Source organism: Numida meleagris, chromosome 1 (genome assembly GCF_002078875.1).
Source record: "Numida meleagris isolate 19003 breed g44 Domestic line chromosome 1, NumMel1.0, whole genome shotgun sequence".
NCBI classification, from domain to species: domain Eukaryota; kingdom Metazoa; phylum Chordata; class Aves; order Galliformes; family Numididae; genus Numida; species Numida meleagris.
In genome coordinates, this window is record NC_034409.1 from 166,066,060 (window position 1) to 166,092,481 (window position 26,422).

The 26,422-nt window shown below is 36.7% G+C and overlaps 1 protein-coding gene across 8 annotated transcripts in view; it reads left to right on the forward strand.

Moving 5' to 3' along the window:
• The window catches only part of LRCH1 (leucine rich repeats and calponin homology domain containing 1), a 120,322-nt gene that overhangs the window by 64,437 nt on the left and 29,463 nt on the right, over positions 1-26,422 (forward strand). Inside the window, exons 5-17 of one of the 8 annotated variants that reach the window (XM_021376066.1) lie at positions 234-370; positions 2,473-2,600; positions 6,283-6,367; positions 7,606-7,711; positions 9,307-9,419; positions 12,245-12,312; positions 13,326-13,412; positions 15,486-15,575; positions 15,678-15,714; positions 17,665-17,778; positions 19,340-19,387; positions 20,194-20,266; positions 25,362-25,466. In XM_021376066.1, the coding sequence (XP_021231741.1) occupies positions 234-370; positions 2,473-2,600; positions 6,283-6,367; positions 7,606-7,711; positions 9,307-9,419; positions 12,245-12,312; positions 13,326-13,412; positions 15,486-15,575; positions 15,678-15,714; positions 17,665-17,778; positions 19,340-19,387; positions 20,194-20,266; positions 25,362-25,466 (1,191 nt within the window). The remainder of the gene's footprint in view (positions 1-233; positions 371-2,472; positions 2,601-6,282; positions 6,368-7,605; positions 7,712-9,306; positions 9,420-12,244; positions 12,313-13,325; positions 13,413-15,485; positions 15,576-15,677; positions 15,715-17,664; positions 17,779-19,339; positions 19,388-20,193; positions 20,267-25,361; positions 25,467-26,422) is intronic. The other 7 variants (XM_021376012.1, XM_021376004.1, XM_021376040.1 and 4 more) reach the window with 7 other exon arrangements.

Sequence of the window (26,422 nt, forward strand, 5' to 3'; positions counted from 1 at the left end):
GAGACGGCGGAAAAAAGGGACGAGGTCTCGTGATCTGCAAGCTTTTATCTTTTCCCTCTGTCTGGAAAATGGTAACAGAGGAGAAAAGTACCCTGGGAAATATAGTAGTCCTTCTCCTCTGAGAACCAGGTACATTCACTACATGATGTTATGATGTGGAATACCAATAACCGAAAATCACAAAACCATGACAAGATTTATATAATACCTTTTGTCTTTTCTGTTGCTTTTAGAACTAGTACAGCTTCCCTTGGTAAAGTTCGACTTTTCCTGCAATAAGGTGCTTGTGATTCCCATTTGTTTTAGAAAGATGGCACAGTTACAAGTACTACTGCTTGAGAACAATCCTTTGCAATCTCCACCAGCACAAGTAAGTAACATCTATCATTTAAATTGTGCCGTAGTATTGGGTGGATGATAACTTCGTCTGTAAAACGTCATATTCTGCAATTGCAGGTGTCTGAACTCGAGTAATCACAGACATTAGTTCTGGATATATAGGCAAGACAAAATATCCTATATTCTGTGTGTGTCTGTACACCACTTGAACCAACACTATTCTAGAAGATTTCCATTGTTAGCTACCTATTCATTTTGTTGTTCCTATCTCCATGTGAAACTTACTGTGTGTATAACTTTGAAAAAGAAGTTTGTCGGGTACTTCCTGGATAAATCATGGAATCATAAGAGTATCACAAGTTGGAAGGGATCCACAAGGTCTAACTACTGGTTCCATGAAGGACCACCCAAAATTCAATCTTTATGTCTGAGAGCATTTACAAACAATCCTTGAACTCTGGCAGATTGGGATCATGCCCACTGCCCTGGGGAGCCTGTTCCAGTGCCCAGCCACCCTCTGGTGAAGAACCTTTTCCTGATACCCAACATGACCATCCTCTGATGCAGGTCCATGCCTTTCCCTTATGTCCTGTCACTGTCACCAGAGAGAAGAGATCAGCTCCTGCCCCTCCCTTTCCCTCATGAGGAAGCTGTAGGCTTCCATGAGGCCTCTCTTCGGTCCCTCTTCTCTAAGTTGAACAAACCATGGGACTTCAGCAGCTTCTCATATGTCTTCCTCTCTAGACTCTTTGCCATCTTTGTAGCCCTCCTTTGGGCACTCGCTAATGGTTTTATGTCCTTCTTATGTTGTGCCCTAAGTTGTACACAGGACTTAAGGTGAGGCTGCACCAACTCAGAGCAGAGTGGTACAATCCCTTCCCTCACCTGCCTAACAGTCCTGGGCCTGATGGGCCCCACAGCATGGTTGGCCCTTTTGGTTGCCAGTGTACACTGCTGACTCTGGTTTCCAGTGACCAGAACCCCAAGATTCCTTTCCATGGGGCTGCTCTCCAGCCTCTTGTCCCCCACTCTGTATACATATCCAGGACTGCCCTGTCCCAGATACAGAATTGCTCTTGTTAAACTTCACATGGTTGGTGATTGCCCAGCCCAGTTTATCAAAATCTCTCTGAGAGGCCTCTTTGTCCTCAGAGGAGAAGATTTCATTGGGCCCTGAAGACATGTGCATCCAACTGGAGCAGCAAATCCTGCACATGTTCAGAGCTGGCTAGGATTTTGTTTCCCTGGTCACAGTCTTCCAACTCAGGGTTCTGAGTTAATAAAAGCCCATTTCTAGAAAGTTTTTGCTATGATTTCCTGTATATAATATATACATATTCTGGCAGCCTAGAACATAATCCACATGACTAATTTTTTTTTTACTTTGTTCATGACAAGAAATTTACACTAGAAGGAGATTAAGATCCTGTTCTGAATGTAGACCATGCTGAGAATGATAATAAATGGAACTTCTGTTTGCTGCTTAAGGACAACTTTGTTGACTTACTGGACCCTAGGTTCAAAGTTTATCTAGTACAATTGTTTTAGATCAGCAGCTGTTGAAATGCTTGGGAGTTTTTATTACATTAGAGAAATTCCTTTCTTTAACTACCCATGGTGATGCAATTACTAAGCTCAAAACATATGCAGAAAGTTCCAGCAAGCATGTGGGTTAAAGAGTGCAGTCAAATAAAACAGTGTAAAGGCAAGTGAAATGCCTCATAAAGATGCTTGAACACCATAAAACCAGTATGACAGTATGTAAAGGACGTGTTGGTTAATTAAATGTTAATGTTGACTAATTTTGTAAAATAATGACTTAGTTTACAGTTGGTAATAGGCCTAAATATGTTTTATTAATCATATTACTTTATGAAAGGATTTGGATTTTTTTTAAATGTAATACATTCTTTTGTTGTTTTCTCAGAGTATCCATACCGGTTCTCTCAATTGATTCACTTATTAAAGTTGTTCTTAATCAATTCTTTAAAAATAAAATGTTTTCCTTCACATTGTTTCTATTGTGAGCATATGAGTTGGTTTTCAAGTAGTTTTACACTAAGTGAAATTTGAAATACATTTCCTTTTTTCTACATGTAAACCTTGTAAATCTTTTTTTTTCCTGTCTAACAGATTTGTACAAAGGGGAAGGTGCATATATTCAAATATCTGACTGTACAGGCCTGTCAGATTAAAACAGCAGACTCGCTGTATCTTAATGTCATAGAGCAGCCGCATTTGCCGCAACCTGTGGAAGAAAGGTATGAATAAAGATCAAACTTATTTTTCGCATTTAATGTTCATTATCTTGGAACAAAGTGAAAAACCGTTTTATCCTTAGCTTCTACAGTTGTTGTTTAGGTGCCATTTTGACAGTACTTTTCCAAGCAGAACATTATTTTGCTTTATTTTATTCTAGTGAAATCCCTATAAGGATTCAGTATAAAATAAAGTATTTTTTAACAGTCGATTCTGATTAAAGTCAGCAGCACATTAGGAAAGAGCTTGGAAGTAAGCCTTTGTTTAAATTTAACCTCCTACTAGTATACTACTGGAATACATTGAGAGTATTTAAGAGGGTAGTATCACTTGGTGTTGGAACTTCTCTGTTAACATACTAAAATGAAATTCACTTCTTGCTTCATTTTGTGATTTATATGTTATTAGAGTTGTGTAGTTCTGTTAAGCTTTTTTTATTCATAGAGTCACAGAATGTCCTGGGTTAGAAGGGATCTTGAAGACTGTCCAATTCCAACCCCCCTGCAGGGGGTATAGTTACCACCCACTAGATGAGGCTGCCCAGGGCCCCATCCAACCTGGCCTGGAGCACCTCTAGGGATGGGGCCTCTGCAACTTTTCTGGGTAGCCTGTGCCAGTGCCTCACTCACCACTGGGTAAATAATTTCCTTGTAACATCTAATCTAATTCATCTAGCAAAGAGAATTTAGTGGATGTTAATGATCTTTTGAAGTGAAATTAAATTGTATTATTAATTTATTTAGCAAAATAAAAGACATCTTTAATTTCTTAGATCAGATACAGATATGGAGGGAGATACTTTTTACGGGAATCTTCGTAGCTAATTGGAAATCAATTCGTAGCCAGCTCTTTCTTTGCCAACATGAGAAGTTTATATTAAACAATCATAGAAAAATTATGGGGATGCCCAGTGAAAACCAAATGTTGATGAAAATAAAAACAGAGATGTTGCTGCTAACACCCTGAGGAAAAAAAAAAGCTGTTTTGGAGTCTCCCTGTCAGTCATCTGGTAAAGGGCTATTACAGAGAGAATATCAGTTGCTAACTAGCAGTCCAGTGTTCTGTCACAAAGTACTAAAGCTAAAGTAGATGCTTGAAGATGTATTCTTACAATTTAACCATTCTTTCCTATGATATATTTTATTCAGTTAATTATTATATTTGAACGTGTGCATGTGTTTTGTTTAGTTGGAAAATGTGGTGCTTTGTTTTAGAGAATTATTTCATGCTTCAAAAGGAAAAACACAACCTGGTTAAGATTTCCACAGTACTGACAAAAATCACAGAATACTTTAGATTCAAATGGTCTAACACCTCACTCTTCCCCTCGCCCCTGTATCCACTCCCTACCCTGCCTTAAGCAAGGACAGGTTGCCAAGGTTCGCATCCAGATGGCTATTGAATGTCTCCAATCTTTAGTTTACTGATAACAGATAATTTGAGATTAAGCTGAATCAAGTACCTTGTTCATGTGAAGATTGTTAAAATACTTTTCAAAATTGCTGTGTTAATCTGAATTTGGGTTTACAACTTCCAGAATTGAAAATGAGAAGAAAATAAAGGAAAAAGGTTAGCCGATGAGTGTATTGCATCTGTTGGTGTACTTCAAAATGAGCAGGAGTCATATTAGGCAATTAAAAAAAACCTGAAGAGATAGCACTTGCAATTATTGTAGTCATTTTCTGAAAATATTAAATTTCCAAGTCTATTTTAAAGCCTCAAAAGGAGGTTTCTGTGTTAATAATTACTCCAAGCTCCAGGGAGTTAACAGTTCATTTTTAATGCTTCAATGATTACTTTTAAATTAGTTGACTCCAGTTTGAGTTCAGCTGGTTTAGTTTTTCTGTGACATGGCTAAATTGCTTCAGTCAGAATCCTGTGCTACTTGGCTAATAGCTAAATATTTTTGTGCAGTGCACAGACAAAAGCAACCTTTAGGACAGATTATTCTGTTACTTTCATTAATCCTTAGGCTAATCAACCATTCTATCATCTTACTTTACTACTAGCAGACTGCAGATATGTAATTTGTAACCATACTGAGCTTTTTTATGGGTCCTAGTGAAATGCATCCGAGAGTCCTGAGGGAATTAGTTCATGTAGTTGCCAAGCCACTCTCAATGATATTTGAAAAGTTGTGGCAGGTGAAGTCCCTCGTGGTGACTGGAAAAAAGGCAACATCACATCCATATTTAAGAAGGGTAAAAAGGGTGATCCCAGGAACTACTGACCTGTCAGTCTCACCTCTGTGCTGGGAAGGATCATGGAGCAGATCCTCCTGTAAGCTATGCTAAAGCACATGGAAGACAGGGAGGTGATAGAGGAGAACCAGCATAGCTTCACGAAGGGCAAATCCTGCTTGACCAAATTAGTGGCCTTTTACGATGGTGTCACTGCATTAACGGACAAGGGTGGAGCCACTGATATCATCTATCTGGAATTCAGTAAGGCCTTTGACATGGTACCCCACAACATTCTGCTCTCCATATTGGAAATATGTGGATTTGGTGGGTGGACTGTTTGATGGCTGCAGGATCAAGTCCGGAGAGTGGTGGTCAATGGCTCACTGTCTAGATGGAGACCAGTGATGAGTAGTGTCCTACAGGAGTCAGTGCTGGGACCAGTACTCTTTAATATCTTCATCAGAGGCATTGGCAGTGGGGTTTGAGTGCACCCTTAGCAAGTTTGCTGATGACACCAAGCTGTGTGGTGCGGTCAACGCACCAGAGGGACAAGATGCTATCCAGAGGGACCTAGTTAGGCTTGAGCAGTGAGTCCAGGTGAACCTCACGAGATTCAACAACTCCAAATGCAAGATCTTGCACCTGGATCAAGGCAACCCTCACTACCAGTACAAACTAGGAAAAGAAAGGATTGAATACAGTCCTGACAAAAAAGACCTGGAGGTACTGGTGGATGGGAAGCTGGACATGAGCCAGCAATGTGCCCTCGCATCCCAGAAAGCCAACCATATCCTGGGCTGTATCTAAAGCAGCGTGGCCAGCAGGGCGAGGGAGGTGATCCTGCCCCTCTGTTGTGCGCTGTGAGACCTCACCTGGAGTACTGCGTCCAGATGTGGAGTCCTCAGTACAGGAGAGACATGGGCCTGTTGGAGCACATCTGGAGGAGGGCCACAGAAGTGATCCAAGGGATGGAACAGCTCTCCTACAAGGACAGGCTGAGTGAGCTGGAGCTCTTCAGCCTGGATAAGAGAAGGCTCTAAGGTAGCCTGATAGCAGCCTGTCAGTGTCTTAAGGGGAGCAACAGGAAAGAAGGGGGTAGACTCTTTAGCAGGGTCTGTGTTGGTAGAACAAGACGAGAGAGCTTCAAGCTTAAAGAGGGTAGATTTAGGTTGGCTGTAAGGAAAAAATCTTTTACAGTGAGGGTGGTGAGGCACTGAAACAGGTTGCCTGGAGAGGTGGTGGATGCCCCATCCCTGGAGACATTGAAGGTGAGGCTGGATCAGGCTCTGGGCAGCCTGACCTAGCTGTGGTGTCCCTGTTCATTGCAGGGGAGTTGAACTAGATGGCTTTCAGAGGTCCCTTCCAACTCTAAGCATTCTGTGATTCTATGGTTTCTTCACTGGCACTGATAATTGATGGAATTTTTCTCTAAGTGAAAATGGGACGGAATTCTAACTGCACATGCTGTGATAGCTTTCTCTTGTTTTCTGTTCACATCTAGCATTGATGACATCTACCCGAGTAAAAAGGACTCGGATTCAGGTGTTGGTAGTGACAATGGTGATAAGCGTTTGTCAGCAACAGAGGTAAGCTGCCTGAATTTTATGTCCACCTCCCCTTCTTCCATACTGTTATTTCTTGCGTGTATAGCTACATTTTTATCCAGGAAAACTATGCAACTGCATCCTTGGCATGAATTTCTCAGTTATAAATGTTTAAAACAAAGATTAAAGAAGACTGGGATTTTTTTTCCAGTTTTGTATCTATGTTTTTTGGGAGGTAGCAGTGAGACACTTGATCACATGTGACTAACACCAACAGAGAAAATTCAATACTATTTTCAGCCAGTTTAAGTGATAATCTAGAAAATAGAGACCAAACCAGAATGCGGTCTACTCTTTCCAACAAAATAAATGTTATACAAATGTTATACGTCTGGCTCTTTATTACTAGTTTCCTCTCTGACTTCTGAATTTTTCATGTGGGGAAATTAACTGGAGTTCGCTGTGCTCAGTCCTGATACGTTCTGTGGTGTTGTGGTTATGGCAGTTTACCGGAAAGTAGGAGCTTCAGAATCTTTGCAGATCTTCATGTGCGTCCATGCTGCATGTTTCCATGCTCTGGCTGTTAGGCAGTGCTGGAAATAAACCTACAGATTTTTTCTGGACCTATTTTGTGTGACTGGGCAAAGAAAAAGAATGACTTCCTGAGAGTAGTGTTCTACTAAGCAATTACAGCTACAGTTACACATTTCCTAGAATTTCTTTCTGAGACTGTACTCAGCTGAACAGAGCGCTAAATCCTGGAGGGTCTTTTCTTAGGTACTCAAATGAGCAGTTAGACTTCATAGATAATTATAAATAAGTAAATAACTTGTATTTCAGTGATGATCTTCCCAAAATGTATAACTAAAAGAATCTGTGGTCTGGCCTAATGCGTACAATAGAATTCTTCCTACTTAAAAAAATAAAAATAAAAAAATAAAAAAAAATGCAAATGTTTTTCTCCTCCTTTGAGGAAAAGTCTGTTTCTTTTGACACGTGTTTGGAAAGAATCAAGCTTAAATATTGAATTTGTAATTACTGCCAAAGCAAATAGAAAATGAATCCAGTTATTCTCTGTTAAATGCAGACAAACACAGTGGTTGCCAATTATTTGGGCAGGTCTTCACATAACTGTATGAACATGCAGTCCATTCATAGAGGCTTACAGGCTATTTTGCTATTATTACACTTCCTGAAGTTGTTAGCTTTTTAATGAAAGCATGCATTTTTGTCAGTCTTGTGTTTGATGTGAAACTGTTGTTTCTCTTACTTCTTCTTAGCCATCTGATGAAGATACTATCAGCTTTAATGTTCCAATGTCAGACATTGTGGAAGAAGATCAGGTTGTAAAGGAAGATTCAGGTCACCATGCTCACTCAAGAAAAGGTTGGAATGTCAAAACTATGGAAGTTAAAAACAGGAAATTTCTATTCATAATTCTGTGTATAAGACTGTAAATTGAGTTTGAAAGTATCACAGCCCAGCAAGTATCTATTAGTCTTTCAGGAGTCTGAAAACATGAACTTTAACTTAGAACCATCATAGTTACTACTTTTTTTTTGCTGGAGTATTCAGTGTTTGATTTTGCAGTGGATAAATACCTTAAATTGATTTCTCTTGCTGATATTATAATCCATCAGTAAGTATTTTCACAATTAATTTTTTGTAGTAAATGCCTTCTTTTCCAGGAGGCTTTCAGGCATGCCTATGTAGTCACATAAAACAGAAAAATGTGTTACTTAGAGCAGTTTTAAACTATATTGATTTGAGTATAGTCATTTTCTGTTATGGTTTCAATGAACTTGTTACAGCTTGTCTCCAGAGTTAATAAGTTCTGTTTCTCACTAGGGGAAGAAGAGTGAGAGTGAGCCTGGTCTGGAGGGAGATGTCCCTGCCTGTCTATAGCAGGGGGGTTGGAACTATGTGGTCTTAAATGTCCCTTCCAACCCAAACCATTCTATGATTTTAAACCATGTTTCCCAGTCAGTAATATTAATGTCTAATAACTTTTGTCAAATACTAGCTCGGATTCTGAATTAGCAATGTATAAAAGTAGAGTCTATTTCTGGTGGTTAGGCTTCATGCATATATATATTCATATATATATATGCATATATATATATATTCATTAAAGTCAGTATTACATCTGGAAAGAAATAAATCTCTTCAGATTTTGACAGTGTGTGTCGTTATATCTATATTCTGTTGTAGTTATACCTTCATTAATGTTATCTATATACTGATAAAAGATGTTTCCTTATGGTCTTGCACATATTAGCAATAAATTGCAGGATAATGTCAGTGAAATGGAAACCCCATAAATAGGAGATCAGCATTTCATGAATGTTTCATGCTAGATTAAATGAATTTCAGTTGATATGCTCATCAGAATGTAGTAATACACGACTGATATCGTAAGACTCGCATCCTACAGTGTTTCTCACCCCATCAGTGAGTAAGTTATGGGATCAAACTGTTTCCAACAGGAGAATTGAAGACATGTATAGTCCTAGAAACAGTATAGGTAAACAATGGATTTGCATTGTTTGCAAGGCTGAATCATTCTGACCGAGTTCTGCTGAGAGTTTTGAGTGTTTGTTACAACATCATAACTTCTAAGTTGCATAAAAAACTGCTAGTCAGTGACTGAGACATGACAGTCCTAAAATAATTTTGTGGCTTTCCAACGTGTTGTACCAGTGCTGCCAAGACATATTTCACGTAGTTAAAAAAGGACACAATCAGTGCTTATGGTGCTGTTTGTGATCCATAACTCTATGAGCCAAGAATACTGATTTATTACAACTTTGAAATGAATTGACATCACTCCCTTGAATGCAAGAGTCTGAGCTTTTTTGAGGTTTTTTAGTATGGTTTGAACTTGAATTCATTTGGTTTTGAGCTCGTAACTTAAGTATTCTCTTGAGTAACAAATTTTCAGTTGAACCAGAAATAATTTTTTCTTTTTTTGTTGTTTTTAGTGGAATTCCATCAGGGATCTTCTCACTTGATTGCCAATGATAAATCAAGAGAAACAGGAATCCGGTTTGATGAATCAGATGCTCTTACTACTGAATTTATGAGTTACATTAAGGCAAGTTTGTGATCATTTCTTAGTGGGGGAAAATATTTTCACTGCTTTATTAAGTATAGAGCAAGCAGGAGTGACAAACTGCAGACATTTAAATGATTAAAAGACCACAGTTGAATATTCATTGCCATAAAAGTTGCAAAATGCAAAAATAGATTTAAAATTGTAATTAATGTAGTACAAAGCTAAAATAAAATCCATTGAAATGAACAATGAATCAGTAGTGATTACCACTGTGTGGTAACTCACAAAGTACACTTTATTATATAGCCAGAGTTGCCTAATAATTTATTTATTTAGTTTCAAAAACATAACTAAGTAAACTGAGGAGTTTTTGAAAGATTCCAAAGAAGTTTCAAGCAAGTACTTTTTATCCTGACATTTATTTGCTGGATATTTTTGCTAGATACTTTGTAATGCAAAAAGATATTTGAGAAAGTAGAGTTTTGTAGCATTCCTGTGGAAGTGATATCTCTACTGAATTTATAGACTAGAAAGGATTTTCTAATATTTGTATTTTTGGACCAGTTTTCTCCTTTTGTGGATATTTTTGAGGAGTGTGAAGAGACTTTGTGCCATCTTTATGTTCCATCCCTTATTGAAAAACATGTGCTGAGAGGTAATACTTGGAAAGAGAAAACTTAGTACCTTTCAGCTTCTTGGAAATAGGGAAAAAAAAAAAACAGACTGCTGGTTCTGCAAAGAAAAAAATTTGGTTTGTACAACTTTTATTTTTTCTAGGAACAAAACATTACAGATTCTCTTTCACTTTTTTCTAGTCTCTGAGGTGACAGCCACAGAGGCCTAGCATGTACATAACAAAGAAACAAACGCTCTTCTTACTATTGTAGTCTCTGGAGACATAGGTACTGTTAGTTATCAGCAAACTTTATTTACTCAGTGCATATACGTTGCTTATTATTTCTAGTACTTACAAGTACAGATCTGAACTCAGCAGCATTTAAGGTGACAAATGTTTATTGCCTGAAACTTCACTGACTACAAGGAAGAGTTATTTGTGCTGAATGTTTAGGACATAATGAGTTATCTTTTATTGGCTTATTCTTCACTTCTTTACTAAAAACTTGCTGTAAAAAGGTTAACGCATTGTAGGCTTCCTGCATAGAGATTTTCAATAAAAGTACACATTTGAGGTGTATGAACTAGACAGGAGGAGATTAGAATGCTTTCATCCTCTCCTGACAAAGGTGGAAGTACAGACATCTGAAGCTGACAGGTTATATTCTGTATGTGCTTGGTATTTCCTTTGTTCTTGTCAATTCATCATCTTGATTTTCCACAGCAAATACTATCCCTTGGGAATGGCCTCGGTCATGTAATAAAATAATATTATATGAAAGAATGTGTTGTGGACAGTGGTTCAGTAGAAGAGATTACTGTATTGAATGGCAGTATGACAATATTGCCGGAGCGAGCACTGTGATTATTCTGGGTTTTGTTATCATCTTAACGTTATGGGAGTTGAGAGCAGTAGTTGGTGACTTGAACAGATAAGTGCATCCATTTTTTTTATCTGAGGATTTTGAACCCTGAACATTTTCCTTTTGCAGATTTAAGTCAGCTGTATTCTTTGATTTATATTTACTCATGTACTTGCATGCATTTTAGGACTTGTAAAACTGAACTTCTGTTTAACAAAACCATACGTTAAATCAATTCCAGAGGCAGTGCAGAAGAGGAGTTTAAGCTTGGTAAATCTGTCGTTTTCAAATGTTATTCCTAATTTGTAAGGCAGTATATGTTTGTATAAATATGCCCAGAGGCTGAGATTTGCCTTCTAGAACAATTGCTATTTTTTAATGTGTCCTTCTTACAGGAGAAATCATATACTTCATTTCTGTATTAGTAACAACAACAAAAAAAAAAGATGTGAAGAATGACTTTATTTGTTCTACTAGGGATTGTTACTGGGAAATATGTCATCCTTGGGGAATGCTAAAGGAGCTGGTGTACCCCTCAGTGACACATCTGGTAGAATTAGATGGTGTTTATTGGTACAGGGTGATGCGACAGATGTGCCAAACCCATGACACAAAAAAGGATAGGCTTGTTTTCTGCTGTTGATTCTCTGCTAGTATAAATGCACTTCTACTCAGAGAGCTTCTGTCTTTAGTGACAGCTGAATTACTTCAGTAATTCATCCAGAAAGAAAGAGAAATGTTCAAAGTTTCTTTCTTGCTAAAATTGTAAATGAAAGCATAAATAAGGAATTTAAATTTTCTAATACGTGGCATTTCACAATTATAGATAGGACAGTGGAGGCTGTGATTTATTCCTGCATTGAATCCCAAATAACTGGCCGACTGATTTGAATTGTAGCATGTCGGTTTTGTTCTAATTTTTTTTTAACAGAACTGTTAAAATTATTAAGTAGGAATCTTATTAATAGTTATGGATTAAATACACAATTGCTAGTTTGTATATTTGGAATTTCCTTGCTCTGTAAATGTATCTGTTTGTGGGAGGAGAGCAAGTAAGATGAGAGCTAGAGTCGTGCTCAATTGAACAATTGTTTGCATACATGAGAAAGGCACAAATGAAATCTGGGACATAGAATGAAGAATTCTCATGCTACTTGACTTTCTTTTTACAGTTAAAGGAGGGTAAGGGCTGTTGACCTCAATAAAATCTGAACAATGAAAATAAGATCATGTAATGAGTATCTTAAAAGGGAATAGAGTGAGGCGTGAAGGAGAAGTGTTGGATTGCTTCAACTAGCCACCCTAAACCGTTAAATAAAATAGGTCAACTTACCTGCTTGCTTAATTGCAAAGTTCAACTCTTAACATCGCTTTGTCTGCTTACAGAGCAGAGCAGCAGAGTGTGATGAGTTACTGAGAATAGAAGAGGACGCACAATGGCAAACAGAAGAAATGTAAGTATTTTTTTCTCTGTAAGTAATTAACTGTATCATTTCATTAGATGACCAAAACTGGTATTTTCTTTTCAGTTAATGATTTTGTAGACTTAAAAGCATACAGCAGTGCAGTCTTCTGTGTGTGAATGTGGTGTGTTACATGTTATTGATTAATAAAGTGGGTCTTAGCTTGCAACTAATGTATATGTGCTAATAAAGCTGTAATTTGGCATTTTTTAACCAATGTAGAGCCCAAGTTTTTAAATTAGGTTTTTCCATACGCAGTCTGCTAATGGTATTGTTTAAAAAAAAAAATAAAGGAGAAAAAAAGGATTTTACAGAACTTGTATAATCTTATGCACAGGATTTTTTTTCAAAATCTTCTTTCTTATTTTGTCATAATTTTAACCCTGAAGGAGTCAAAAGTTCATAGGTAGTAGTTCACAAGCAGTGTAAGTGAATGTCAGTCAATGACAAGAGTTCGTAAGAAAAATAGATCTAGCCTGGCTGTGTTCTGTGAAGATATCACTTCAGAACAGTGGAGTCCTCCATGATTAAAAATAAAAATTAAAGGTGGGAAAAATAAGCATGTTCTAGAAGAACCTTGTTGGCAGAACTTTCAGAAGATTTTTTAAATAAATTAAAAAAAATAAATAAATCCTGAAAAGCAAAAGAAAGCATGCTGTGGCCCATTAAAAAGAATTGCTGTGCTTAGTAATAATATATGTGGTGAATGTGGTTAGTAGAAGTCAGCTTTTGAAGGTGGTTCGTTTAATTGAAATGCCAGAATTTTAGTTCATCACATTTGTTTATGTATGTGTATATTAGTTTGGGAAGTTTTCTTAAAGGCAAAGTGCTGGTGAATTTTTCTCTGAAGACACTCTCTCCATAAATTCAGCATTTATTAGTTTGTGCAGAGGCTGTTTTTGTGTGCTTAGTTAGAAGGTAGAGTTCACAAATTGAAATTGAGACAACCTCTGGTAATTGCTGTTTTACCTCTTTTTTTTGAATGCTTTTGTTTTCTATTATAGAATAAATATATCAGAAGAACAAACTATTGATATAGCAATGATAGAACAACTAAGAGAAGCAGTAGATTTATTACAAGATCCCAACAGGTATGCTTAAAATAGCAGGTGTATTATGTCATGTATTTAAATCTTTTGTGGATGTGTTTTGGAGTTCTTTTTTTTAACTGATAATGGAAAGTTCCCTGGAGTTTCCTGTAGAACAGTCTTATTTCTTTTAGACTGTAAACACCTCTGCTTGTTAATACTTAAGGTATTATGTTGGAATTGGGGGAGGTTTTCTGGCCATGTTTCATCCAGTCTTTCTGGGATGCATAAAGAAGGTACTTGAAGTAGTGATGAAGTTCCAGTAGTCTTCCTCTGAGGTCAAAGGGAAAAAAAGAGAAAGGCTACTGGTGAAGGTGATTTAGATTTCTCCTGGCTATAGAAGGCAAGGCTGTCTAACTTATATGCATTTTTTAAGTGGTGGAAGTCAGGTGGAATGGCTGTGGGCCTGTGAATAAACAAAGGAGTAAATGTTTGAAAGAAAAACAAAACTTTGTCCAGCTTCAAAGGACTGATGAGTGTTGCAGGTAGTTCTGTCTCTGTGCTTGCTATTGCTTTTCATTGAGTAATCTCCTTCAAAAATTAAGTTCATTTTAAAACTAATAAACTAATTTTTCATCATTGCTTATATGATGTAGCTTTTTTAGGGCTTTAATTCTTTGAAGAGTGGGCTCTTCCTTATCATTCCCAGTCTAAAATATCCTTGTTTTTCCTTCCTTCCTTGGCCAGTTCACTGTAGCCATTCTTCTTATGACTGCATTGTTCTGTTGCTTAGAAGTCTATTTTGGTATTGCTTTTTCACTTAGCCTATCTTTCTGCTGTTTAGGACTGAAGTTCACCTGCTAGTTTTTCTGGAGAAGGAACTATCTGGCATTATTTTAAATCGTACAGAGAATACTTGAATTCTTGAATCAAGTACTAAATAGTTAATTTAAAAAATATATATAAATTGAGAACACTTTTTACATCCTGTGGTTTCTGTGAGATAAAATTCTGTTGCTTCTGTATCCCATTTGTAATTTATTAGTTTGTGGGAGAAGTGTTGCAGATAAGACTGAAAAATAGTCTGTTTTGGAGGAAAGTGACAGTAAAAAATTTCTTAGCCTTAAGAAATTTGTTATTTTGTCAGATAGTGCCTTGACATTTCCTACATTTTCTTTGCTTATGAAGTTACAGAAGGCAATAAAATACAGTCTGTGTTTCCCCATATATGTTCAGATGCACTTTCGCTAGCATTATAGTATATGAAATGTGGCATTTAAAGATGACTATAAATATATCATGCATGCATTTATTTTTTCTTTGTCAAGTGCTAAACAGGCCATTCAAATGTCTGTTTGTTTTATGCTAACAAACAGACTTGTCCAGCATGACACTGGGTGCCTAGTACATATCAAATGAAGCTTAATTTTGCATTCTCTGTGTTGTGGATGCCTTATTGTTGCTTGCAGCAGCAGGTGATGCTGAAGCATACCTTGCACACACTGACTAGACCTCCATATAGAATGTATCTACTAGTGCTGTTTTCAATTACAAACATGACTATTTAACTTGTGAAATAGGACCACAATAACTGGACAATTTAAAGTTCTGCGTATCTTCTGTGCACATTAGGAGCAGTTCAGTTTAGGAATGGAAAAGGCTTTCAGGCTCAATCTTTTCCAGTATTTTCAGATACTTCCTTCAAGTGTTTTCACTCTCTTTCCTGTATTCATTGCTTTATTTCAAATTCTTGGCTACTGAGAGTTTATTGTTGGGCTGCTTTGTTTTCATGCACTGTAAATTAAATTTAGATATCTAACAAAGGTTTTGGATCCTGTTAAAATACAGAATGCTAGAGATTCAATGTAGATGTCTTCAGTGTTAATAGATCATGACATGACTGTTAGTAGTAAACAGGTCCCTTTGTTTTGATACAAGCTATTGCTCAGAGTGATACTTTGCAGATACTAATGTTGATTTGCCCAATGTGGTGACACTTCCGTAAGAAATAAAATAGAGCAGGCTAATACTACAACTAAAAATATTTTATATATCTGTTTGTTTGAGACTAAATACTGAATGTGATGGTTACCGACGCTATACCCCAGTGCAATATTTTTATTTCAAACCTTACAGATTAAGCATGGATATTTCAGAAAGCAGTGATGTGAATCTGTATCCCATGGAACCAGCAACAGCTTTAGAATTTCAAGAGTCTACAGTAAAGTGTGTTTATCTACCTTTTTTTAAGAAAAATAATGCTTTTGTTAGATTCTTTGAGTTTTTACAAAATAAATTACATATTCACATTTGTTTCTTTATACATAGCAGTCAAATGCAGATGGAGATGTCCTCACTTGGTCAGGTATGTTAATGAACATACTACAAAACATTTGAGGGGTAAGACAGGAAGTGAGCCAGTAATTTCATCAATTTTTAATCTACCAAGTAAGTAAAGAAAAACTGTGGTAGGCTGGAGGACACAACTAGTTCTTCAAAATTTTAATACAATTGTTGTATATATATATATAGACTCTCTATATATGTTTTTATATATATTATATGTGAGTATAGATATATATACACACACAAACACTTTATTTTCTGGGCTTATCAGTTACTTTTGTGTATTATTTTTTCCTTTTTTTCCACTTGGTGTGTAGAAGGACAGTCATCTTTCTGCAGAGCCATCTCTTTCATGTATTGTGTTGGCTATGAGAATCAATTGCTACTGTTCACAGCTCAGCTATGTGTATTCTTCTACCCTTCCAATGTCCCTGTTCTAGTGTAGGAAAACAGTATTCATTAAGGATAACCCCCAAATATTTTGTAAATGAAGGATTACACTTTTCCTAATGCACTGTCACCGTAGTTAGGGAGAGAGTATATAAAGTGTGATTTGGAATTTATAGTATATTATGTATTGCTTGTTATTTGAATTGTCTTGACTGGTGAATTAGTATTCTTTGTAGAATAGAATAGTTCATTTGGAAGGGACCTGCAAAGATCATCTAGTCAAACTGCCATTTTTTGAGGCTACCCAAAAGTTAAAGCATATGAATGAAGCATTGTCCAAATGCCTCTTCACCATGGCCAGGCATGGGACATCAATTGCCTCTCTTGTAAGCCTGTTCCAGTTTTCGACAACCCTCATAGTAAATAAATTTTTCTAATAGTCTGAAGCTCCCTGGCACAGCTTTGTGCCATTCCCATGGGTCCTGCCATAGGTTCCCAAGAGCAGAGCCTGGCACCTCCCTCTTCACTTCCCCTACTCAGGGAACTGCACAGTGCACTGAGATCATTTCTTGGCCTTCTTTTCTCCAGAGTGGACAATCTATCTTCAATTTCTTCTCATAGGACAAACCCTCCAGCTCTTTACCAGCTTTGTTGTCCTCTTCTAGATGTTCTCGAGGACCTTAGTATCCTTTCCATATTACAGAGCCCACTTGGCTGCCAGGGCACATTTCTGGCTCATGGTGAGCCTGCTGTCACCAGCAGTCCCAGATCCTTTCTGCAGGGATGCTTTCCAGCCATCTGTTTCCCAGTTTGTACCTGTGTCCAACATTGCACTGTCCCAGGTGCAGAAACCGGCATTTACCTTTGTTGAACTTCATGGCGCTGATGATTGCCCAATAGTCTGATCTATCTAAATCTCTCTGCAAGGCCTCTTATCCCTCTAGGGAGACAACAGCACCTCCCAGTACAGCATCACTGGCCATCTTGATGAGGATGAATTCCACTCCTGCATCCAGATCAGTGGTAAAAACATTAAACAGGAATGGCCCTAGGACTGAGCCCTCAGAAGCACCACTAGTGACTGTCTGCCAACCAGTTGTAGCCCCCCATTTACTACAACCCTCTGAGCCATTTCATTGCCCAACATAGCATGAACCTCTTCATCTCGCAGTTGGACAACTTGTCCAGAAGGATGTGCTGTGAGGGGTAATATCAAACGCCTTAGTGAAATACACTAAGAGACTACATCTGCTGCCTTCCCTTTGTTCACCAAACAGGTGATCATGTGGAAGGAGATCAGATTACTAAGGCAGGACTTCCCCTTCGTGAGTCCATGTTGAGTGTGCCTCATAATAGCTTTGTTCTCTAAATGCCTTTTGGTATCCCCCAGGTAGTTTGTTTAGATTTACGAAATTATCAGTCTGTTAGTGCTGGAACTGCAATTATGTAGTATCTGCTTACTTTTTAGTTTGCTTTTCATCACAGTACTTGTCAGAAATACTTCTGATGTAATGTTATGTAAAAAAGATACAATTCTGTTCCCAGTGATTCACAGTCTAAAGAGTAGTATATCTTGCAGAAAGAAAATGCTGAAGAGGAACTAGAATTTCAGAGGAGGAGGGAATTAATTATGGAGAAAGCCAAGAATGAAATGAGAACATGTGAACAGGGTGAAAAATGGTCATTGAATCAGGTACGTAGGTGTCTAGATACAATAAATATGGAAACATTGGGAATGGGTCACTGTCTTCTATTCACTGGTATGGAAGTTTAAATCCTGTAGGATTTTTGGTGGTTATATTTTTGGGGATTTTTTTTTCCCTTACCTTAAATGTAAATGGGATGTTAAATAAGACCTCTATGTCAGGAAAAGGGCTGAAATTGATGTATTTTCTTCTAATAAACATTATTGGCAAAAATAAGTATTATCAGAGTCAGTTCTTCAATAAAATAAACCACCTGGTTCCTCTTCCACCTTAATCCAAATACGCCAGCTCATGTGGTGTAGTAAGCTGTTAAAATTTTGCATGCAGCAATCAATATATTTAATGAGCTTTGTATTACAAAGAAGACTGTGTATGTTGAGGTGATATTTCTAAAGAATCAAAAATATTAAGTTTTGTATTTCAGTGATTCCAGAAATGAAGAGCTGTGAAAAATTCAAGCTTAAATATTTGGTGCATACTTTATTACCTCAGAACTTGTTTGTTTGTGAACATTATTGCAAGAAGATTCTGAGAACAAAATGATATAAAGTTCTGCCTGTATTCATAGTACATTAATAAAATATATGTTATGTAGACATAGATCAACTCTGGTATATTTTGATGCTTTTCAAACATACTTACTAGTAAATGTTCCTATGATATATTTGTGACTTAATTTTCTTCTTTTTTAAAGAAAAAAAGATAAAATTATGAAAGAAGCTATTATGAAAGAAGTTGGTAGCTGGGGATTATATTTTATTTTTCAAGCTTAAGAAGTTGCCCAGGAAAGGTCACTTAGCAAAATGTGTGTAATTTTCCTTCCTATCTTAGTAACTTTTAGAAAATTCTGTGAGTGCTGGGACCAAATATTTTGAGGGCTTCTTATTTTCATTCCCACTTTTTCTTGATTAAAAAAGTTTGCCCTAAGGAACGGGTTTTGAATGGATTTATAATTTGTTTTTACCTATACCTATGCCAGTGCTATTTCTACAGAGTTATGACTGATACAGAATTAATAATTGTTTCATATTTTATTGACATGATTTCCATGTTTCCAGTTTAGCTATAGCAAAAATAGTAACAAGGTATGTTATATGACAGTTGCTAAAATGAACTGCTTGCAGAATGCTTCCCTCTTTAAACCTGTATTTAAAATCATTACTCACCTATGAAACTCCTGGTAACAGTCTAATTACAAAATCTGTGAAACAACATTAGATAATGCACTTGAATGAACAAAGATTTAAGTCTGACAAGTGTACTTATGAATCAGGTAAGACTGCAGCTAAGAAATAAAAGACAAATTTGTGCAAATATCTTCCAGAGGAATATTTTTAAATGGTATTTCAGTTAGCCTGGCATGAAAGTATATATCAATTGTGAAAACTGTTTTGGTGAAAAAGCAGTACAGCACTGAAAAATGTTGTAAAGATGAAAAGTACTAAATATTAATGATTATCTGACTGTCATGATTAAAACACCCTATGACTATATACGACCAATGCATTTGTTGAAAAGGTCTTTTTTTCTTTCTATCCAAACATGCAGAATGATGTAATTGTTTGGAATACAAGTGGCCAGCCATCTCACAATGAGGTAAGATGATAGTTCATTTTGTTTGTCTTTATTATGTGGATGATCAGTAGGCTCTTCATGGAATCTTCCTATCTTCCGTGCAAAACCAGGGTATCTTCCTCTACATTACACTGTATATGAGCAGCTTACAAACTCATGAGCACCCAGTGTTGGTGATGGTACTCCCATAGTTACCACCCTGAGGAATCATTTTTAAAATAGGATTCGAATTCTGGAGTTTGGTTATAAGACTTTTCCTGTGTTCTCATTGTATAACCACCATGGTTGTACTTTACCTTTTTCTTCTTTATGCTCAAACTCAGTTATTCATGTTGCATCTGTTTGCGCAGTTCAGTGTCAAGGGTGATCATGCTCTGAGGTGTGTAATTTATTTCTACTTTTCTGCATTTTAGGCAGAATTCAGTGTTGCAGGGAAAATTGTTAAGCAGAATGGTAATTCTGATTCAGTGAAAGAAACATAACTAAGGAAAAATTTGTCATTGTTTTGTTCTTCTAAATGTACTATGCCACAAAAGTATATGTTGAATGGAACTGAATGGTTTTGTGGGAAAATGCTGGGAAACAATCAAACTTATTTATAGCTAGGGCCACTGCAGACTTCAGTCAGAAACTTCAGCTTCTTTTCCAGTAACAGAGTGGTATTGAATAAAACTGGGATATTGTTGTAGGTTCAAGACTATGTGATCAGGTTGTGGTGAAATAGTTGTAGCATGCAGTATTGTTAGTTTTTGTATTTTATTCAGTTGGTTGTCCTGTGATATTCTGGACGTTGCTCTTATTTGAATTTATGTTCTTAAATTATGCAGAACAAGGATAAAAGTCCAACGCTGTCTCCTACTACAAACAACACAATCCCTTTTGGCCTGAAGCCGCGATCAGGTAATGTAGGAAAGAAAATCAACCAATTTTTGTACTTTTTTTCACATCTGTGCTATTAATAGATGCTTATATTTGTATTTTTTCTTACGATTCAGTGATGAAACACTTCCTGTATTCTGAAGAGTAGAACATTAAGTCTATATGTTTGACTCAAGATCAAATTTATAACTCTGTTTAACACATTTTATGTGGATCAGTTCTTACCCCTTACTGATAAATTAGGTGTTTTATAAATTATATTTATACACACACATTTAAAAATAAGCACATACAAATACACATTTTATACATGTATGTGTATATAGAATGATAAGATATGTCGATAAATAATCTGTGAATAATCATGCTTGTTTAGAAGATGCTTATGCACAAGCCTCTCAGTAGTTATACTTGTGTAACGAGTAGTGGTTACAGGAAGATGAGATGTTTTCTTCAGCCAGCAAGTTTAACAAATTTGCAATGTACCAAATCTGTATTACCATCATTAACATGCAGCAGTTTATTGGAGTGGAGGGGAGAAAAATAGGAGGGAATCAACAAAATAAACTGTCAATGTATTTGAGGACTTCCTTTAAAAGCAGGATAAGCTACAGGTAAACTTTGTTTTTATCTTCTCTGTTCTAAGGTGGTCAATATTCATTGTCGGTGCTGTTAAGTCATGTCACCTGTAAAGAATAACCTTAATACTTTAAATATGCTTCAGCATTCTATGGCTGTAATTCTGTTTTCTCATTCACCACAAATGCTTTTAGTCAAATGCTGGTAAACCACTACAAGCTTGTAGCTTCCATAACAAAGTATCTCTGCAATAATGGCAGCAGTTTCATATTTGAATGCATTTTAAGAAAATGTACCCATAGATTTGTTTTTAGAAAGGTTTATGAAGTAAAGAAAGTGTTATTGAACCAACCATGTTTCATGAAGAAAGCATTTTAAATTTCCCATATTGTTACAATATAAAAGTTTGGCAGATCTGTTCACTTGAATTTCATAGTTTGTTGCTGAACTCTGACTCATTCTTTTTTGTTCCTGAAGCTTTAGAGGAGAGTTATTTTGTAACATACAAAGTATGAATTAAGTAATGAACAAATGGGACCTTTCAGGACTCGGAAAAAAAACATCAATTGAGTAATATTTTTCAGTCCAGTGGCAACTGCTAGGAGAAAGACATGCAAAGGCAATGTCAGCATACAGGCTTTCATAGGAGGTTACCTGTGCTCTGCTAAGCTGCCTGTAATGTCTGCTGCCACGAACTGGAAGCAGTGTTGTAGGAGAAGAATGCAAGACTGTGACTTTGTATTGAAGTTAGTTTAAGATACGTTTCCTAGTCTTGGTATGTCAGTGACTCAAGATGTTCTATACCTAATGACTGTAATACATAAAGGGAAAAATACACTTTCCAAAAATATCCCAGTGAATCTTTTTTAGAGAATTTCCAGAAGGACTGGATGGCAGGGGTTGCAGCCTCCTGCAGCATTCCTACAGGACTAGTGATGGGAGACCCAGACCTGCGTAACTCTTCCAGTTCCCACGTGGCTCAAAATACTGGCATATTAGTGAATCCTGCACATTCTTCCTGCTAGTTTTCCATGACTAGTTCTTTCGCTGTCTTTCTTCTAAAGCTTTTTGTACAAGTCTCATGTGAGTTTGAACCATTCTCTGTGTCTTGATTTGTGCTTCTTAATTATATACTGCTTTAATGCCCAAAAGCTGAGCTAGCTGGTCTAGAGGCTGAGCAGTTCTGTTTTCAGCTTAGTATATAGTTTATTTTGATAGCTTTTTCATTCAAGTTCTTCATTACCTTAGGGGAAAATTTAGTAGAGCTCATTGGAAATTATTTTTATCTATTTACTTCATTATAGCTTTTTACTTGAGTTACTTGCTCCTGTAAATCTTTTAAGTCTGAGTGCAAGATAGATTTTTTTTTTTTTTTTTTTTTTAAATATTCTCTGTACATCATGTTCTCTGGGGAAAAACCTGGCAAATTTCCATGGAAATATATGCAAACACGCCTTCCTGAAATTGGAGAGCTTATTTTCAGTATGCTTGTTTTCATCTATTTTTAATGAACGTTGCTTTCTATTTGATTTTGTTCCCCTCCCTGTTTCATAATGACTTATGTCTCTTCCAAATCTGAAAGTAAAACATTGTAGATTTCTGGTAATGCTTCAAAAAAGTAGAATCACACACACAAAGTAAAGTGCTTCCAGAGGATAAACCACTGTGGCTTAAGCTTTTGTGTTAGTATATACTGTATTAGTACATTCTGGTTTGTTTTCGGGACTGAAGATCTTTCATTTTAAGGCTAGGAAAAATATTGGGAAAAATTCATATCTGATGTCTGACTTGGTATCCAAAGAAAATGTTTTGAAAGATAATAGTGTTTGACTTCTTGACAGATTCTTTTCAAGGATTGGTTGTATACACAGAAAGTAATAAGATCTAAAAAAAAAAAAAATTCAGATTATTTTGTCCTTATAAATATTTTATAGTGATTGGGCTTCTCAAATTTATATTCAGTCGAAAACCTTAAAAAGTAATTCTTGAAAGGAATAAATCATTATAAGTTCAATTAGAACCACAGTTTCGTTCTTGGGATGTGCTTTTGCACATCCCAACGGATGTCACTCAAAATAGCTGCTAAACTTAAATCTTCTGCACTTGTTCCATGGATTAATTAAAATATCAAGTGATACCAATTGTAGAAACTGAGTTTCACTAAGTTCTTGCCATAATCATTAAAATGGGATATAAACATCTTGCTACTAATACATTATCTGTGTACTTTGGAAAATTGTATGAATCCTAGTTGCCAGTATGATTAAAGACTGCTTATTATTTTCCATAAATTAGTGTTCTGTTACCTCGTGTTGCATTCTACTCAGAGTTTGAGTAGTGTTGTTTTTACTCAGGTTTGGCTGACCCATTGTCCCAGTAGTTAGAAGCAGTAAAGAGGCTTTTAAAAATGCATATCTGAAGAGAACTCTTGAATAGTTGAATGTTGAGGGAATTCTGAGATGAAATTTTATACAACATTGTCTGAATTATCATCTTTTTAATGCAGATTCCAGAATTTTGAGGGAAAGAGAAAGTACGCAATTAAGTTCCCTGTTACTAATATGGAATAGTATAAAACGGGAACTAAGCTTTACCTTGGACTTTCTTCTGTTATTCTCCAGTGCAGAGCCACAAAGATGATTAAGGGAGTGGAGCATCTCCCTTACGAGGAAAGACTGAGGGAGCTGTGCCTCTTTTAGCTTGGAGGAGACTGAGGGGTAACCTCATTAACGTTTATAAATATGCAAAGGATGAGTGTCAGGAGAATGGAGCCAAGCTCTTCTCAGTGACATCCAATGATAGGACAAGGGGCAAGGGGTGCAAGCTGGAGCATTGGAGGTTCCGCATAAATACTAGAAAAAAATTTCTTCATGGTGAGGGTAGCAGAATGCTGGAACAGGCAGCCCAGAGCAGCTGTGGGGTCATCTTCTCTGGAGACATTCAAAGCCTGCTTGGATGCGTTCCTGTGTGACTTAATCTAGGTGCTCCTGCTGCAGCAGGGGGATTGGACTAGATGATCTTTCAAGGTCCGTTCCAATCCCTGTGATTAGTTTTTGCAATTTTTTGATGTACACAGTGGTTTTCAGTTGATGTAGGGTTAGTTTAGCATTCAGAGCAGAGATAGTATGTAATCTCCAGTTTAGTTTGAGGAAAATGGATGTTATTTGTGTGTGCACTGAAGTAGATGAAACATGGAAGTACACATATAGAAAACCAAGAAGTGAGGGAAGAACTCATTATGGTGGCAGAAATGGTAGAGAACTGTGATCAGGTACAGGAAAAACTAATTAAGGAGTGACGTATTTGTGAAGAGTAAAAAAGCAGAGATTTAAATTCTGTGATGAAAGGTAGGAAGCCAGCGGAAAGCTTTGAAAGGATGGATGATGTGCTGAAGAAAAACAGGGAGAAGATACTTTATTTCCATTTCTGAAACACTATAGAGCGGAGATTTCAGGAAAGCTTTCCCACAACCAAGTCAGGAGACAGAAGTGTAAAGTAAGATGTGGTAGGGTAAGAATGTAAAGGTCCATTGGAGGATTTGAGGGAAAAACAGGAGGTGTTGTCATGACTTGTAGGAAGACAGAAGGCAGAAAGGATGGAGAAGCTACGTTGTCGCAGCATCTCTGGACATATGAAGTCTTGTGTGCTGCAGGGAGCCCAGCAGAATCATCAGTGGTTTTATGCTTGTTATAATGCTGTCTACAGAGCAGGTTTGCCAAGGCTTGTGGTACAAACTCTGTCTCCTCCTTTGGAGGTGTTGCATGTCTCTACTCTTGACCCTGGAAAGCCTGCCAATGTTGCTAAGGACCAGAACTTTCCTAGGACCTGTTGTAAATTTGGACTTAATGTTGTGGGAGTTAGCAAGAAATATAAGTAGTGCTGCATAAACTATTAAGTGATTAAAGCAAAAAGAAAACATCTCTACTGCACGCACTTACTGGATGTATTTCAACAAGACGAATTCAGGGGATTAAATGAGAATTCAATGTAGTTGCTACATTGCTATTGAAATAAGCCTGGAACTTAGTGTAACAATGTTTTCATATGTACATATACGTTTTCTTCAGGATGTAGTGTTCTTAGGACAGTTGCAAAAATAACTGAATTCTTCTTTGCCAAACTACTTATTTTGAATGTTGAAACTTCACAGATGCATTTACCTTTTGATTCACAGGCTCGAGGTTTTTGTCAGACCACAATGTAAAATCTATGGGTACTTTTTCTTAAAACATGATTGTAAGCAATTTCTGTGAAATGCTCTGGTTACAATGATCTTGTTAAGCTTAACAGCTTTAACTGCACATATAATGTATGATTTGCAAGTACTAACGTATAACCTTTCGTTCTTCTTATTCTGCACCACCTTTCTTTCATTCTTTTCTTCAAAAATTACACATTTTATATTAATCACCTTTGAATTGCATCTTCATTGCCATACAACCCTAATGCCATATATGAAATGCTGCTGCCCGCCCTTTTCCCCCACCCTGGTCCTTACACCACCATGGTTGGACTGGCTATCACTCCCCTCCAACAGACCCATCCCTCAGTCTTCCTCCTGTCTCCTTCAACACACTTACACAGGCACAAACATGGGACAGCTTTAGCTACAGTATACCATCTGAAGGAGACAGTGACAATGGTAGGTGTTCCATACATAATTTACTTGATTTTATGTTTTCAGAAAACTCTGTATGGCAAATGTCCCATGTGGCTAAGGAGGAAAGCTAGTACTCTTAAGCAAATGTTTGTAACACCAAATGCCTCAGAGGATGCATGTTAACCTTCTATAAAATATGTAGTATCAAAAGGAAATGAGTGGAGAGTGTCACTGTTTTCAAGTCTGGCAAAACAACTTTTCCTGTGATACCCATTCCCAGAGCTATTTCCAATACAGATTTATTTACTACTTTTATTTTCAAGAGTTTATAAAAGTTGCACTCAAGCAGCAATTAATTTTGCTGCTGTTTTTTATGCATGTATGATTTTTTTTAATAAAAACTGACTTAAGAATATCTGGCTCCCATCTGCAGTTGTTGATGCAGGTATATAACTAACTTAATTAGAGGAGGAATCCAAGAAGAAACAATGCTCAGAGAATCAGATAAGCAAGAGACCACTGACATCCATCCAACAGAAACCTAGTCAGGATGGAATCTCCAGCTGTTTGTTACTAAAGATAAACAAGGTTACTGTTGTAGTAAAAGATTTCTAGCAATAATAAGCATTTTTTCCCCAATTTAGAAAAGAAATCTCTTAATTCTTCTCTGTAATATAGTCTCTTCAGCCATATTACACCTTTTAAGCTGTATTCTTCCCTCCTCATGAGCTGCTTTTAATTCAGAAATAACTTTGAGTTGCTTTTTTTGTACATAAATCCTAGATTTTTCTGTTTTCCAGAATACTTTGTTTTTCAGAAAATAAACAATATTTGTCTTGTGCTAACCTAATACTTCTAACTACTCCAATTCTTTATTTTGTAATTATTACTGCTAGCTTCAATTTTGATATTGTATACAGAATTCTGTGGTTGGAAAAAAAATTCTTTAAATATCAACTTGCTAAATTTAATTTCTGTTGTTTACATACTTAGTTTTT